Here is a 16682-nt window from a genome sequence, read left to right as displayed (position 1 = left end):
CGCAGGCTCAGCGGCCACGGCTCACGGGCCCAGCCGCCCCGCAGCACGTGGGATCTTCCCGGACCGGGGCACGAACCCGTGTCCCCTGCATCGGCAGGCGGACTCTCAACCGCCGCGCTACCAGGGAAGCCCTCCCCTATTTTTCAACAAAGTTTCCTCACGGGTTGACTCACTCTCTTCCTGGCTCCCATCTGGCACCCTTCCAGAGCTCCCCATCTCAAGAATTCATGACCATCCTCCATGTCGTTTGAGCTGGAAAATCTGAGTGTCCTTGATTGGCCCTCTCTCCATTCCCACCACCCATTGCCAGTGCACATCCTGCAACAAGTTACTCACTGGGCTCCTTGCCGCCATCTTGCTCCATGAGGCCTCACCACCTCCCACCCCCAGCTCTGTGCTTCCTCTGCCCCCCAACGACTGCTTTATCTGCCTAGTAAAACACGTCTTGCTCTTCAATCCCCAGCTCCAGAAGTTTTCTTCTGAAGCAAGTTTCCCAGGCAGAACCCACCAGGCCATTGGATCCCACATCCCAACCCCTAACAACCCATCTTGGCATTTATCACTAAGAACCTTTGGCCTGCATGCCAGTCCCTCTCCTCCAGAAGACCACAGGGCAGGACAGGCTACTCAACCCAGCGCCACGTGCCCAAAAGATATCGAAAGAGTAAGCATTCTGTCAAGCGTTCAGAACGAGGACTAGATTGATTTAATAGAGCTTTTGGGGCATGAGGGATTTTCTGCCGCGGCACTCGGGCTCTTTGTTGCGGCGTGCGGGTTCTCTCAAGTAGTGGCGTGCAGGTTTTTTTAAATTTTTTCTCTCTATAGTTGTGGCGTGTGGGCTCCAGGGCGCGTGGGCTCTGTAGTTTGTGGCACTCAGGCTCTCTCATTGAGCCGTGTGGGCTCAGTAGTTGTGGCGTGTGGGCTTAGTTGCCCCTCAGCATGTGGGATCTTAGCTCCCCAACCAGGGATCGTCCCCTGCATTGGAAGGCAGATTCTTTACCACCAGACCACCAGGGAAGTCCCTATTTTCATTTCTGAGATGAGAAAACTCAAGCACAGAAAGGTTGAGACACTTACTCAAGGTCACACAGCTGGTAAATGACTGAGCCAGAATGCAAGCCCAGGCAGACCAGAGTCAGACCTTACCTAGTCCATTTGACGAACCCAGAAGATTGTTTCAACGCTTCCCTTCCTGTTTTGTGACAGTGCCGTGTAACGAGAGAGCCATGGACCCTAAGTGATGAGATCTGGGCTCAGCAACAAACCATGATTTAGAAAGTGTATAAATGAAGGGTTTGGGTTACATGAGTTGAAGTTCCCTTTTCTCCTTAAACTTCTGCTGTCTCGTTACATCACTGCCACTCTGCTATCCCATTGGTTCCATATTCTGTCCCAATATTGTATTCCTTTCTGCTCCGACCAACCACACAGTAGTTATGCTTGACAGCGGAATGCCCATCATCCCAAGCTTCAAACAGCCCCTCTCCCAGTTGTATCTTATTCTATTTTTATCATTACCATTAGTCTCTTATTTACAGGATCCAATTGCTATTAATCTATATGAGCCATACAAATTCTGTGGAACATAGATTCCATAAGAATCTGACTGTATGTTTATTGAAATCTGCTGTCCATCGGCTGAGGAATAAGGGTGTTTTTGCTGGTTTAATATAGTTCAAATTCTATTAGGACAAATACCATGAATAGGGCTTCCCTGGTGGCGCAGTGGTTAAGAATCTGCCTGCCAATGCAGGGAAAACCAGAGCCCTGGTCTGAGAAGATCCCACATGCCACGGAGCAACTAAGCCCGTGCGCCACAACTACTGAGCCTGCGCTCTAGAGCCCACGAGCCACAACTACTGAGCCCGCGAGCCACAACTACTGAAGCCTGAGCGCCTAGAGCCCGTGCTCCACAGCAAGAGAAGCCACCGCAATGAGAAGCCCGTGCACCACAACGAAGAGTAGCCCCCGCTCGCCACAACTAGAGAAAGCCCGCGCGCAGCAACAAAGATCCAACACAGCCAAAAATAAATTAATTAATTAATTTGTTTTAAAAAAGAACAAATGTGTTTCCTCTTGCAAAAGAAGGCTGTGTGTGTGTTGGGCAGGACTTGGAAGAGATCAGGGAGGGTTGGAGAATGCCTTTATTCTCTTCCAGCAAGAGTTTCTTTTGAGACGCAGCAAGTTGGATTCACTACAATAGGAACAAAATTTATAGAGACATGTAAAAGAGAGCGCTGAGTTGAGGAAGTAGCACAGCCAATTCTGATCCCAGCCTCCTCTTAATTTCCGGAAAGAATGAATCAGGGTCTCACTCTGTGTGCGGGCAGGCACCATCCTAAGTTCGCAAAGACGGAACAAAGAGAAAGGCTGGCAGGAAAACAGACTCTGAGCTAGAGAACTCGTTCCAGGAGGCTTAAAAGACCCAGTGACCTAAACAGACGGGGAAAGAATAAAATCCTGCAACACAGATTTACGAAGTCAGCCTGAGAGACAGAAAAGGATTCCAAAACTATCACCGGTGATAATCAGAAGTCTTTAGTATTACTATGTAAATATATTAGGGACTTAGTGGTTAAGACATAGATTTGCCATGAAAAGCATTATATTTCAGTTCTGATTCTAACTTCCCCAGCTGGGAGGACTTGGGCAAGTTATTTCATCTCTAAACATCAACTTCCTTATCTGTAAAAATAGGCCCGATATTGCTTCCAACTTTATAGGTTCATTGTGAGATTTGTATGAGATAAAAGATTTTAATCTCTTAGCACAACGGCAATACTACATATCACTGGTAGTAATATTTCCATTGGTCGAATGAAAATTTTATTTAAAAGACTATGTGCACTTTCTAAAGTAATACAATGAAAATTGGAAGGGGAAAAAGAAAAAACAGTTATTGAGACTGGCAATGAGAAACAGAAGCAAATAGAAATAAAGAAAAAAGAAACGTATGTCTTGGTCTCTTGCACTGTGTCAGGATCTGTTGGCTCCCACTCTCTGCCACTCTCAGCTTTTCACGCCAGGGCTGGCACGGTGGTTCTCAGCCGTTAGCGGGTGGCAGCATCACCTGGAGGGCTTGTTGCAGTCAGAGTGCCTCATTCAGTGGACCTGGGGCGGGGCCCGAGAATCTGCATTTCTGACAAGCTTCCAGATGATGCTGGAAGAGACCATATTCTGAGGAGCACTGATAAAAGCAAGCACTCCCTGGGCCCCAGACTGAGCCCAGGGTCAGGTATGTCATCTTTATAATAAAAAGGGTGCCTATTTGTAGTTTTCTTGGACATCTGACATCTCTGTAGCCTTTGGATAACTCAGGGCTGACCCAGTGGCTCTCTGTTGTCTCTCTGATTCCCACTGATGGCCCCGGGATGACCAGTGGCCTTTCGTGCCCTTCATTCTCCCCTCCTTGTGGCAAGTCTCCAGCTTGAGTTTTGCTTTGGCTCCAGCCACCCTGATCTGTCCTCGCCAGCTCCCCTCCCCGGACTTGGAGCTCTGCCAACCAGTCCTAGCCAGCCTAAGGCGTCTTTCTCTTGTTCTTACTCGTCTCCCTGCAGGGAACAGAGTTCTGGTCTTTGAACTGCTGTCCCCTGGGCGGACCTCCCCACCCTGCAGAGCCTCCCACCCTGCACTTGGACTTCAGCTGCCTGGTTAGACCCAGCTATGCCCTCTTGGGATGTCGGTGCCCAGTGGTTCCCATATCATGGCCTTGTTCAGTGCAGATGGTGGGCTCTGACCCTTGCCTGTCTGGGCTACTCTCTGTTGTCACTCTGGCCACTTCCAAGCATGAGCTGCTGCCCTCGTGGTCAGGTCTCAGCTCATTCTGTACCCTACTTCCTCTGCATTACCCCCCAAGAACCTACCGCGCCAGAGCCAAAAAACAATTAAGAAGTCATTTAGCAGTACCCAAAACGGAGAAAAACCCTGCCTTCTATTCCAGTGGAGGGAGACAGAAAATAAATATATAAACATATAAATAAAGTGGCATTTATAGTCTGTTAGATAAAGAAAAACGATAAATCAGGACTCATGAAGTCTTATATGTGGAATCTAAAAAAATGCAACAAACTGGTGAATATAACAGAAAAGAAGCAGACTCACAGATAGAGAGAACAAACTACTGGTTACAGTGGGGAGAGAAGGGAGGGGCAAAATGGGGTGGGGAAGGGTGGTACAAACTACTGGGTATAAGACAGGCTCAAGGATGTCCTCTACAGCACAAGGAATATAGTCAATATTTTGTAATAACTGTACATGGAAAGTCACCTTTAAAAACTGTATAAACGCTTTTGGGACTTCCCTGGTGGAGCAGTGGTTAAGAATCCGCCTGCCAAGGCAGGGGACACAGATTCGATCCCTGGTCAGGGAAGATCCCACATGCCGCGGAGCAACTAAGCCCGGCGCCACCAGTACTGAAACCTGAGCACCTAGAGCCTGTGCTCTGCAACAAGAGAAGCCACCGCAGTGAGAAGCCGGCGCGCTGCAACTAGAGAAAGCCGGCACACAGCAACGAAGACCCAACGCAGCCAAAAATAAATTAAATAAAGAAATAAATTTATTTTTAAAATTGTATAAATATTTTTAAAAATTAAAAATATATATAAAATAAAATAAATAGAGAGGACAAGGAAGGCCTGCTGTGAAGGTGACATCTGAGTAAAAACCTGAAGGAGGAAAGGGAGCAAAAGCCACCAGGATAGCAGAAAAGTAAGCGCTGCAGAAAATGGACGGTTATTTGTAATCCCTGTTTGGGAGCTAGTTCTCACCTAAGCCAGTGGCTCATACACTTTTCAATGTCATGGACTTGTAAAAAATTTATTTTAATGAGGCGCGATCAGAAGATGGCTCTGTTGTTTGGCCAACACCAAGCTCTCCAGCGCCCATCAGTATGTGCCTTCCTTTTCGGCCATTCCCAGCATCCTACATAGACACGTCCTTGAATCGCCTCTCTTTAATGACCTCTCTGATCCCCACTAACCATCTGGCTCCACTCCCCAGTCAGCGACTCCACATCCTTCCATCCTCGCCCCGGTCCAGCCAGGCTTCCTTTTCCATCGTTCCACGGAGGCACTGTGGACAAGGTCACCAGGAGACCTTCATGTTGCCAAAGGCAAAGATCACTTCTTGGCGTATTCAACTCCCCCAGCGTGAGCCCCGTAGACCACACCCTTCCTTCTTGAACTGCTCTCTTCTCTTGGTTTCCTGGTCCCTGAGGTGTCTTACTTGTCCTCCCATTTCACAGGTCCCTCATTCTCAGACTCCTCTGGGGCTCCTCCCCCTTTTCCCAGCTTCTACAGATTGGGACACCAGAGGTCCTAGGATTCAGTGCCAAGGCTTTAAATGCTGCATGGATTCCAAGGACTCCAAGATTTCCATCTCCAACCTTGACATTGCCACTGATCTCCAGACTTACACAGCGAACTGCTTACTTACCATCTCTACGTGGATGTCTAAAAGGTCCCTTTACCTTAACTTGTCCAAAAAAGAAAGCTTGATTCTCCCCTCCAAACCCTGCTTCTCCAGTGTTCTCTGTCTCAATGAATACCATCACCACCTGCCCCGTTACCAAAGCACAAAGCAGAAATCGTCCTCAACGCTTCTCTTTTTCTCACACTTCACATCCAATCCATCAACAGGTCCTAACATTTCCACCTCTAAGACATATCTTGAACATGACCTTGTCTCTCTATTCTAACCACCACCACTGCAGTCCAAGCCTTATCATTTTTCATCTGAAATATGGCAAAAGTCACCTGATCGACCTCCCTGCTTCTGTTCTTGACCTTCTTAGGTCTATTATTAACACAGGAGCCAGCGTGATTGTTCCTAAAATGTCAGATCATATCACTTTCCAAATGAAAGCAATCCAGCAACTCCCCAGCCCGCCAGGACCCATGTTCAAGCTCTTTAGTGTTGCTGCAAGGTCCTACACGGTCCAGCCCTGCCTGTCTCTCCTGTCTTTGTCTCCTCCACCTTCACCATGCGTCAGCCTTCCTTCCGCTCCTTCAGCAAGGCTCTCCCTCTCTTGCCGTAGACTTTGGTACTAGTTGCTCCCTCCGCGTGAAACTGTCTCACCCTGATTTTCCCATGGCCGGCTCCTTCTTGCCATATGGGTCTCAGATCAAATAGCCTCTCATCAGACAAGCCTTCTCTGATCTAGTCTAAACAGCTAAAGCCCCTGTTCTATTTCTTTCCTGATGTTTATTACTATCAGATTGTTTCTTGTTTATTTATTTGTTGATAGCCAGTCATGCACAAACACACACACACACACACACACACAGAGACATAAACGGAGGCCCCATGAGAAGCCCTTGTTTGTTTTACCCATTGATGTATCTTCAGGACCTAGAACAATGCCTGGCAAATAGGCATTCAATAGAGCATGGTTGGATGGATGAATGTTTAGCATTTAATAAAAATAGCTGCCATCTACCAGCACCATCTCCCTGCGAAGGAAGGGATATTTAGGAGGCCCCATGAGAAGCCCTTGTTTGTTTTACCCATTGATGTATCTTCAGGACCTAGAACAATGCCTGGCAAATAGGCATTCAATAGAGCATGGTTGGATGGATGAATGTTTAGCATTTAATAAAAATAGCTGCCATCTACCAGCACCATCTCCCTGCGAAGGAAGGGATATTTAACTCAAAAGAGGTAGAGGCAGGCCAGCACAGTGGCTAGAACGCAGACTCTGGAGTCAGGTTGCCTGGGTTTAGACGATGGGTGCACCAGGACTGTCCTCTTTAGTCTCAATTTTCTTATCTTTAAAATGGAGATTTTGTGGTCTAGCCATACAAGGAATATTACCCATTAAAAAGGAGTGAAGTACTACGCTTGTGCTACAACACAGGTGAACTTCAAAAACATCATGCTAAGTGAAGGAAGCCAGGCACAAAAGGCTACATATCGTGTGATCCATTTATATGAAATATCTAGAACAGGTAAATTCTCAGACACAGACAGCAGATTTCTAAAAACTGGAGGTAGGGGACACCGGGGAGAAACTGCTTAATGGGTATGAGGTTTCCTTTGGGGATGATGAAAATAGATAGAAGTGGTGGTTGTACAACATTGTAAACGTACTAAATGCCACTGAATCATTCACTTTAAGTGGCTAATTTTATGTGATGTGAATTTCACTTCAACCAGAAAAAGAACGAAAAAACTGGGGATTTTATTATAACAGTTGTCCCTACTGTATAGGAACATTATGAGGATCGAATGAGGTAATGCTGCAAAGGACTTAACACAGTGCCTTACATTTATCAAACATTTAAGAAAATCTACCTCTTAGTAGTTAATTTAAATAAATATAGCCTTATGTAATATCACATCATTTTCTTATTTCTTCACATTTCACTGTAGTGAGAACTGACAACTTGATCATGAATTTGCATCATACCATGAGCCAGAATTTGAGAACCACTGAAATAAACAATTTTGATAAATAAAATCACCTTTTGTAAAAGGCCCATTTTAGAGAGCCATCCTAAATCATTTAATAAACTGAAGATATGAAAGAGAGGAACCGGTGACAACAGTACCGTCCAGAGACACACAGAAGCAAAGGCCAAGGTGAGTCAACGGGAGCCATCCAGTTTTTCTCACTAAAGTGAGAACAGCTACACGTCCACATCCGCACATCCCCAAACAAGCAGCCACAAGTACAACAGCAGAGAAAACACCACATTACCTGATCAGGAACAATGTGTCAACGCCAAGATAGAATGCGCCACTCCGAGAATAAAGGTACGATGGATTTTTCAGCGCTCTGGCTTTCCATTCAAGCACATTATCTGTAACAGACATAAAAAGCAATGTCTTTTTATCTAACAGAAGAAAATCATGTGATTTATCTTTTCAGAAAAAGCAAGAAGAACACCTTTAGCTTTCAGTTGTACGGAGAGGGTTTTATGCATCCCCGTAATTCACTTAAGAGGAGAACTTGGATTGGGAATAAGAGATGGTGAAAAACAAACAAACAACAACAACAAATACTTCAATCAACTATACTCCAATATAAAATAAAAAGTTTAAAAAAAAAGAGAGGGCTTCCCTGGCGGCGCAGTGGTTGGGAGTCCGCCTGCCGATGCAGGGGACACGGGTTCGTGCCCAGGTCCGGGAGGATCCCACGTGCCGCGGAGCGGCTGGGCCCGTGAGCCGTGGCCGCTGAGCCTGCGCATCCGGAGCCTGTGCTCCGCAACGGGAGAGGCCACAACAGTGAGAGACCCGCGTACCGCAAAAAAAAAAAAAGCTAATCGTAACCGGGGCTTTGTGATCCTTTGCGCCTCTGCAGGGCCAGCAGCGCCCTTGGGGCTAGAGCAGCATCACCTGCTCCTCATGGTTCAGATCTCCTGGGAGGATCTTCAAACTACCCCGGGCGGGCCCCTCCCCTCAATTCTGATACGTCTGTTTGGTCCCCACTTAGAGAGTCCCACTCTGTTGATGAGAGTGCGTCAGGAGCATAGCAACAGAAAGAAGGTCGAGAAACACTGATTTCATACTAGTGCACAATATTTATTGATATCTGCCCATTTTTCCAGGAGAGGAGAAAAAAGTTTCTGGATTCATTAATCATGACGAGAGGGAACCCAGCTCTTTGGACGATGAAAACACAATACTCAGCTATCACTATTCACCTGGTAATCAGGTGCCTGATTTACACCCAAGAGGAGGTAAAACGACCACTGGACACTGGCCTGGAAAACTCACTTATGGGAAGTCATGGCTCTGTCTCTAAAACAGAAGGAAGGCTGCTCGAGTGGAAGGCTGCAGCCTCCCGTCCTGGGGCCCAACGTGATCCCCTACACAGAAGCTCCTCTCTTCCTCGACGGCTCGTAAAGATTCCTCAGCATTCCACGCCCAAAGACAGCCATGCGGCCATCTGACCGGTGTGCCAGACACGATCCAGCGGAAGCTCAATATCCAGAGGCCGTTCAGGGCAGAGCACGTGCTTCCTGGCAACTCTGTGGTCCAGAGGGCCGGCACGTTCTTCTGCCAAGAAAAGCATTTCAGAGCACGGTCCATGGCTCCTAGAAATCCTGGGCGGGAGCAAAGGTGTTACTGTCCACCCTGAAAGCCAGACCAGTCCACACGCTGCCCCCCACACAAGAGGCAAAAGACGCAAACCAGTGATCCTGGCCGCCACACGGACGCTCCCTCCCTGCGACCCTGGAAAGCTCAACTCAGTTCTCCGTGGTCCCCTCTTGATCTATCTGTGGACCTTTGGACTTCGTCTCCCTCCCCTATGAACTTTGACTTTCCCTAACAGTCTTGACCTGAGGTTGGTGACCCCACTGTCCCGTACAGAATACGCTCCCCAAGCTCAGTCCCCAAAATGCCAACGCCTGCCACCCCCCGACCCAGTCCTGTTTTACACAGGGTGGAGGCAAGGGAGATTTAGACATCATTAAGAAATCACATGCTCCATAAGGCCAGCATGTCACTTGAAACGGCATCCCTAGTGCTTTCCCAAGAATGAATCACTTGCCGACAACCTCCCTACCTGTCACGGTATGAAAACCGAGCGGCAGGTAGGGCAGCAGCTAAGGGTGCAGACCTTATAGTTAGCTGGACACTCCCGGCTCTGAATCTAGCTGTCACGTATTAGCTCTGTGACCTCTGGCAAGTGAATTAACTTCTCTGGCCTAAATTTCCACATCTGCAAAACGGGAATCAAAGTAGATCTTATAATCGTGGGATTATTGTGAAAAACAAATAAGATAGCGTCACAGCTACTACCACTCACTCTTTTAAGCCCTATTGCTTTAAGAATGGCGAATCCCTTCTACTTAATTTATTCCCTTTAATTTAAAACAAACTTGATTTGGCTCATCCTGAGAGCCAATTAAGTATCTGGAATTGTGCAACGGGAGCCTCCAAAGCTCAAGCCGGCTCCAAGAGACTCATTTCTTCTCCAGGACGTAGCCGGGTGCCTTAAACATTGTGGGCAGGAGAAGTCCTTGCAGAATTGAAACTTATTCACGATCGAGATCTGGCTTATAACTAAGCTCTGGAAATCTAAATCAATTTCTTAAATGGAAGAGCATAATTAACTAGCATTTTGAGGTTCCAGCTGTAAAGATGAGTTTTTCCACTGGCGTTGCTCTCAAATGTGTCTGCCGGAAGGCACGAAGCGCACCCTTCCGTTTAGAAGAATTTTCTCTCCCCAGGAATCGGCATTGTCACGGCACAACCAGCAGTGTCCTACACCTCGTATCCTGGCTCCCCTCGGTTCCCCGAGAAGCCACAAACTGCAAAGCAGAGTCACGGGACCTGGCTTTGCCCAGTTCTGCCAATTCCTTTACCTCTCTGAACCTCTTTCCTCACTTTTAAACCGAGCACATTTTTGGCAGGGCTGCTGTGAGGATTCAAGAACAATATTTGTCAAATATCTGGCCCGAGGCCTGACCTGGCAAGCAAGAACTGAATACATTTCGCTCTCATTATTATTTCTTTTCATCTAAATTCTACTTGCGGGTGAACTTAACTAGCAGTAGCTATCAGATCGTCTGAAAATAACTGGCCTATAGAGAAGACAGCCTCTCTGCGTCCCATTTCGCTCATTTGTAAATGGCAAGTATCATAAACCACAGGAGCACAGGGAGGATCAGGTGAAACAACGCATGTGGTTACCTAAGTGGGGGTCCCTGGACCAGAAGCTTCTGCATCTCCTGGGAACTTGTTAGAAATGCACAGTCCCAGGCTCCACCCTGGACCTACTGAATCAGAATCTTAGGGGACAGGGCCTGGGACTCTGTGTGGTGACGAGCCCTCCGGGTGATTCTAGTGGTCACCCAAGTTTGAGAAACATGGGTGTGACAGTGCTCCGAATTTCTGGATTTTCTCAGTGATTATTACTGTGAGCCCACTCTAAGCAACAGAACACAGAGTAAGAGCCCTGGGGCCGAAATCCATAGCTATTTACTTCATGAAGGCGTCCTCAAACGTTCACTGCTATTTTTCTCATCTAAATAGTAAACAACAGGCTCACGTAACAGGAAAGCCTTCTAAGCAAATGCAATGATTATTTGGAGTATAAAGAACTAGGAATCCGAAATACCCTATTTGGCTCTAAACATCTAGAAGACACAGTGGTCTAATGTTGATTTGACTTCCTGGTGAGTGTAAAAGTGGAGAGAAAAAAATGCTGAACCTAAGTGTCTCTGCATCTTGATTATCTCCAAACATTCAGGAATGTGATATTTTACTCTGATGGTATTAAATACAAAAAAAAAAAATTGTTATAGCAATGGAACACAGAAACCCCCCATTTTGAGACCACAGTTAAAGGTAGCTGCTGAAAAAGTTAACACAACCCTAGTGTCCCGATCAGGGAGAGCCTTATTTTGGGTGAAGAACCTAAAGTTTCAGGGGCTGATTCCTAGACCCATACCAGGTGTATCTGCCTGTGATCTGGTCTGAAAATGCAGGTTCTCTGGGTTAGCCTGTCACCCGATGATAAGCAATGGTGAATTTTGGTGACTGTAGGCTCACCCTCAAGCTGACAATTAGAAGCATGTGGCAGGTCCCCGGAACCCAGCTGACCTCAGCAAGGTCAGTCTAGTAAGAGGTCTTGACCAATTAAAGCCCCTACCTATTCCTCCCTCTCCTGGTTTAACTGGAAGAACAAGGAAAAGAGGAACGAATTAGGAGGAGGTGAGGACACATTATCTCATTCCTTCAACAAATCCCATTAAATGTCCCCATTTTACACATGTGGAAACTGAGGTTCCTAGAGGTCAAACAACCTGACCAAGGGCAGAGTTAGAAACCAAGGCAGGTCTGCCTGGGGTCTGCTAAGCATATGCTCTTTCTGCCAAGCCCACCCTGGAACCTTCTAGATGGCAGCCAGGGAGCAGAGAGAGTTCTTGAACCACGTGAGGTGAGAAATAATGGAGAGGTCTGAGGCTTGGGGGAAGCCATCAGAACTGTCCTCAACATCTGACGGGGCCGTAATAGAAACAAGACAGTAAGTAGATTTATTTTCTGAGACCCCAGAGGGCAAAAACCAGGACCCAAGAGTAGAAGTTATAGGGCAGCAGGGACTGCCGCCGGGCAGAAGACTGACAATGAAACTTCCCATCACGATGGGTTCCGAGGGCTTCCGATTTGGGAAGGAGGTTGCACAGGGAGCTCTAAGCCTTCTCAGCGCTTATATTACATCATCTTTATACAAACATGCTTTTGCTGGTTTTTTCATTGTTGGGGTTTTTTGCTGATGTTGCTGCTGTTTTTGTTTTTGCCTGAAGATCCAAATAGGATCTGATAAAGTCGTCACTGTGCTTTCCACACCGGACGTATTCCCTGCAGCTACTTGAGCACATATTCCTATTCTTCTGGTCCAGTCGTTGAAATTTTGTTTTGTTTTTTTCCCTCTCGTTGGAGTAAAGGAAGGACAATCGCGTGGACCTCAGAGGCTCTGCCAAAAATTATTCCACATCTTCTAAAAATACTTGCATGTGAGGCTATTCTTGTTTCAGAATGTGTGTGTATGTGTGTGTGTGTGTGTATTTGCCTTGCCATACGCGCAGGTGGAAATAAAGGTAACGCTCTTGATTTTTAACTAAAACACAACCCGCTGGGACTTATCCCTACCCAGCCTGTCACTACGCTGTGCCAGGTTGTCTATTTCCATTGTAATCCCCTCATGTTTTTAGCACACTCACTCCCCTGGCTTCAGCTTATATGTAAATCATTTACCTCAGGAATGCCAGGAAGGTTCTGTGAGTCATCTGTGTAGCTGTGACACTGAAAATAGACATCGTGCTCATGGGATGGTCCCTTAGAGGATTACCACAGTGCAACCCAATCTCTGTTCTGACCTAGACTTTGAGTTGCACAAAAACACACTGGATAATTGTACCTAAGAAAGAAAGCAGCATTTTCAGTGACCTCGTCTGAACACACTGATGGTAAACAAAGACTGAACTGTGAAGAGCAGAGACCCAACCTTCACTGCAGCTTTTAGAAGCTCTCGGGCATCACTAGACCCCAGCTCTGCAGGGATTATTTTCTAATAGTGTCGTCATCTAAGTCAGCTCTCATGAGCGGTCTTGGTTTGTTAAAATACCTACTTTTCCCTCTGCTCGGGGCTCCTGACAGTGAGGGATGGGCAAGGCAATCAGTCCGTTGGATTCTGTTCCTCTGCTCACTCCTCACCCGCTCTCTCAAAGGCAGACTCCCGTTAAGTGGCCGAATGCGCTCCGTGTGTGGGCGATGCCTTGCGGTCTGACCACCACCCCGTGGCTGCCACGTAGACAGTTCCAGCCAGAGGAAGGCTGAGGCCCAGCAAGGTGAGGAACCTGCGGGGAAATGACACGCATGTGACCAAGCCTGACCTCACCCCAGCACCACAGTAAGATGCAGAGAAAACAGCCCAGGGGAAAAAAACCCTCTCCAGCCCCCTGCTGAAAAGTAGGCAAACGTTAACAGGTTTAAGGGTTAGGAGTGGCTTTCTAAGAAAAAATAATGAAAGAAATTACAAAGTCAAAGATGAATGGATTTCACTAAAGTCCTTATTATAATTGTAAAAAAAAAATCATAACAAACAAAAAGCAACCAACACATTGAGGAAGAGATTTGCAGCTGATATGACTAAGGAGTCATATCCTTCATCTGTAGAATGAACTTTAAAAAATCAGTAAGAACCCAACTAACACAGACATAGAAAAGGGAGTGAAGAGTATGAATAGCCGGGATTCCCTGGTGGCGCAGTGGTTGCGCGTCCGCCTGCCGATGCGGGGGACACGGGTTCGTGCCCCGGTCCGGGAGGATCCCACATGCCGCGGAGCGGCTGGGCCCGTGAGCCACGGCCACTGAGCCTGCGCGTCCGGAGCCTGTGCTCCACAACGGGAGAGGCCACAACAGTGAGAGGCCCGCGTACCGCAAAAAAAGAATAGCAGGTAAACTTCGAAAGAAAAACCCTTATTACCAATTCTTTAAAAATGTAAATTAAACCAGTTTATGAATCTATCAAATTGGCACTAGTTTTCATAAAGGGAGCTTTTGATGCTGGTGGCAGGGTGATGAAACAGACATGGGCCTCTCCTACTGGGGGCAGAATAATGAGGTTTTCAGGAAAGCACCTTATTAAAAGATCCGACCTCTGGGCCAGCAAGCCTACTGCCATTAGTTTGTCCTAAGAAACAATGTCAGACGCAGCTAAGACTTAACAGGCAAGTTTGCTGAGGTGTTTGGGGGAGAAGCAATGCCTCAAATAAAAGAAATTCATCTTCAGTGTCACATGATAGGAACAGGAATATTTGGGGATGGAATACGTTTCTCAGTGATCCCAAAAGCCCATCACATTTGGGTGTGGCCGGCTCCCTCTGGAACACGTTTGAATTTTCTTGTTTAAAGTAAATGGTGGACTTCCCTGGTGGCGCAGTCGTTAAGAATCTGCCTGCCGATGCAGGGGACACGGGTTCGGGCCCCGGTCGGGGAAGATCCCACATGCCGCGGAGCGGCTGGGCCCGTGAGCCATGGCCGCTGAGCCTGTGCGTCCGGAGCCTGTGCTCCGCAACGGGAGCACACACACACACACACACACACACACACACAAAAAAATCAAGGAGTTTTGGGTTCAAGCCACCTTGCTGTGTGACTCTGGGCAAGTCCCTTCAGCCCTCTGGGTCTCATTTTCTCATGTATGTAATGAGGAAGGGTGGGTTGGACACAATATATTCTCATGTCCCTTCCACCTCCAGCACCCACTGTTCCCATGAGTGTGACCAGAGGGTTTCTGAAATGTCCAAATAGGCCACAAAAAGGCGAAAAATGTGTGATTCCTTGTGAGTCTTATTGTCACCTGTTAAGGGTGGAGACGAGAAGCAGGAGTTGTTGGTGGGTCCTCAGTGCTGGCCAAGAGTGAGGGGGCTCCATCAGGGGATCCCTACCCGGCACACAGCAGCAGAATGCCTTTATCCAATTCCAATCGCTTTCAATTGCTCTCCGAGCTACTTCCTGGTAGTATTCAATATTTTAATTTCCCCAGTAAACTCTCACCCTGAAAACAAAGTGTACTGACAAGCTGACAAGTCTGTTCCCGTTTGAAGTTCTATTCTAATTTTAAAAGAATCAACTGGAGTTTTGTTTTTTCAGTGAACCACTCAAGAGCCTCTGGCCGGTTGATCAGGACCCCAGCCTGCGGACCCTGGATGAACTGGGAAAACCAGCTTCTTTGGCCTGCAAAGCCAAGCCCAGCTCCTCCCTGTGGTGACATCCTGCGAAGCCACAGCCACCATAACCTTCCTTGTCACCTTTAACTGCACAGCACATATTGGAGGTCACGGGAAGACCCAAATCAAGATGTAAAAGCTTTGTAGTTTATCTACACTATTGAAAAAAAACTTTTTTTTACTTTAATTAAGGGCCCTCCAAGCAACAGAGTCCAAGACAACAGAATTAGGAATAAAACGATAAACTATACTTCTGGGCTTCGAGATTACATTTTCTTCACCTTCCGTTGTTTTTAAAAGTGTGTTTTTTGTTAGATCTGGAGCCTCCCTTTCCAAGAAGCACAGGTTTAGCAGCAGCTGGAAAATGTACCCCAGTTGTCCCAAATGATACTCTTTCTGTGTCTAAATCATAGAGGAGCTGCCTCACTGGCCCCGAAGCCGATTAAAGCAAGTTAGAATAGACATCAGCTCAGCTACCCAGGGGGAGTCCCTGTCCGCACAGTCAGCAGTTTGTCTGTGGATGAAATCTGAAGCGCTGGGCAACAGTGTCCAGACTCTGAAGGACACGGGAGACCCAGGTCCTCACTGCTAAGCGGGCAAAGCTGGAAGGTGATAACTTCTTCATCCATGGGGTGACCACTGCCCCCCTAACCCCAAAGATATTCCAGGCAGTGTACTAAGTAAATGACATTTCTGGCTCTGCCCCACTCCATCACCATACCACTCTGTAGTTTGGCAGTAACTTTTAAACCTCTAAATAGCTCTGGCCCAACCAAAAAGCCAGAACAGTGCTGGAAGTGTGTGTGTGTGTGTGTGTGTGTGTGTGTGTGTGTGTGTGTACATGTGTTGGGGGTCACAGAAAGGGTTAAGCATGGTTACACTGAAGGCGTCATCAGCTTAGGTCCCCCAGTCACTCAGGCCCATCCCTTCTACCTTGGGCCTGGGTCGGGAGTACATGGGAGCTTCTGCAGGATCCCACCCCCTCTCCCTCAGCTCCGGTCCCACCCCTTTTCCCCTCAGATGCTCTGTTCCTACACCCCCAACTGCCTTATGGGCAGGAGTATGGACAACCTAAGCTCCACGCCCTAGGCCCACCCCCACTGCAATTCCCAGGTCCTAGACACTCAGAGTGTGGACTGGAAGACAAGGGGCAGGCTCCAGGGGGGCATGTCCCATTGGCCCTGCAGCATCTCATCCCACGGGGAGGACACAGCCAGAGGAAGGCCAGAGAAGTGTAGCGGCCCTTAAATATGGAGTCCAGGATAGGACCTTTCTTGGCGAGGTCTGAGGGCTGCATTGCGGGCGTCACTCCCCCTTCCTGCAAAGTGCGTCTCATGTTGATTACAAGACTCCAGGGAGGGGCTTCCCTGGTGGCGCAGTGGTTGAGGGTCCGCCTGCCGATGCAGGGGACGCGGGTTCGCGCCCCAGTCTGGGAAGATCCCACGTGCCGTGGAGCGGCTGGGCCCGTGAGCCATGGCCTCTAAGCCTGCCCGTCCGGCG

The 16682-nt window shown here is 47.7% G+C and overlaps 1 protein-coding gene across 1 annotated transcript in view; it reads right to left on the bottom strand.

Moving 5' to 3' along the window:
• LOC102979885 (O-acyltransferase like protein) overlaps positions 1-16682 on the bottom strand; it is a 63883-nt gene that overhangs the window by 21376 nt on the left and 25825 nt on the right. Inside the window, 2 exon segments of the mRNA XM_028480279.1 lie at positions 7697-7799; positions 13080-13307. Of these exon segments, the coding sequence (XP_028336080.1) occupies positions 7697-7799; positions 13080-13307 (331 nt within the window).

The sequence above is a fragment of the Physeter macrocephalus genome, chromosome 19 (genome assembly GCF_002837175.3).
Source record: "Physeter macrocephalus isolate SW-GA chromosome 19, ASM283717v5, whole genome shotgun sequence".
Taxonomy (NCBI): domain Eukaryota; kingdom Metazoa; phylum Chordata; class Mammalia; order Artiodactyla; family Physeteridae; genus Physeter; species Physeter macrocephalus.
The sequence above is the reverse complement of the archived record's forward strand: the minus strand, read 5'-3'. Positions and strand labels throughout refer to the sequence as shown.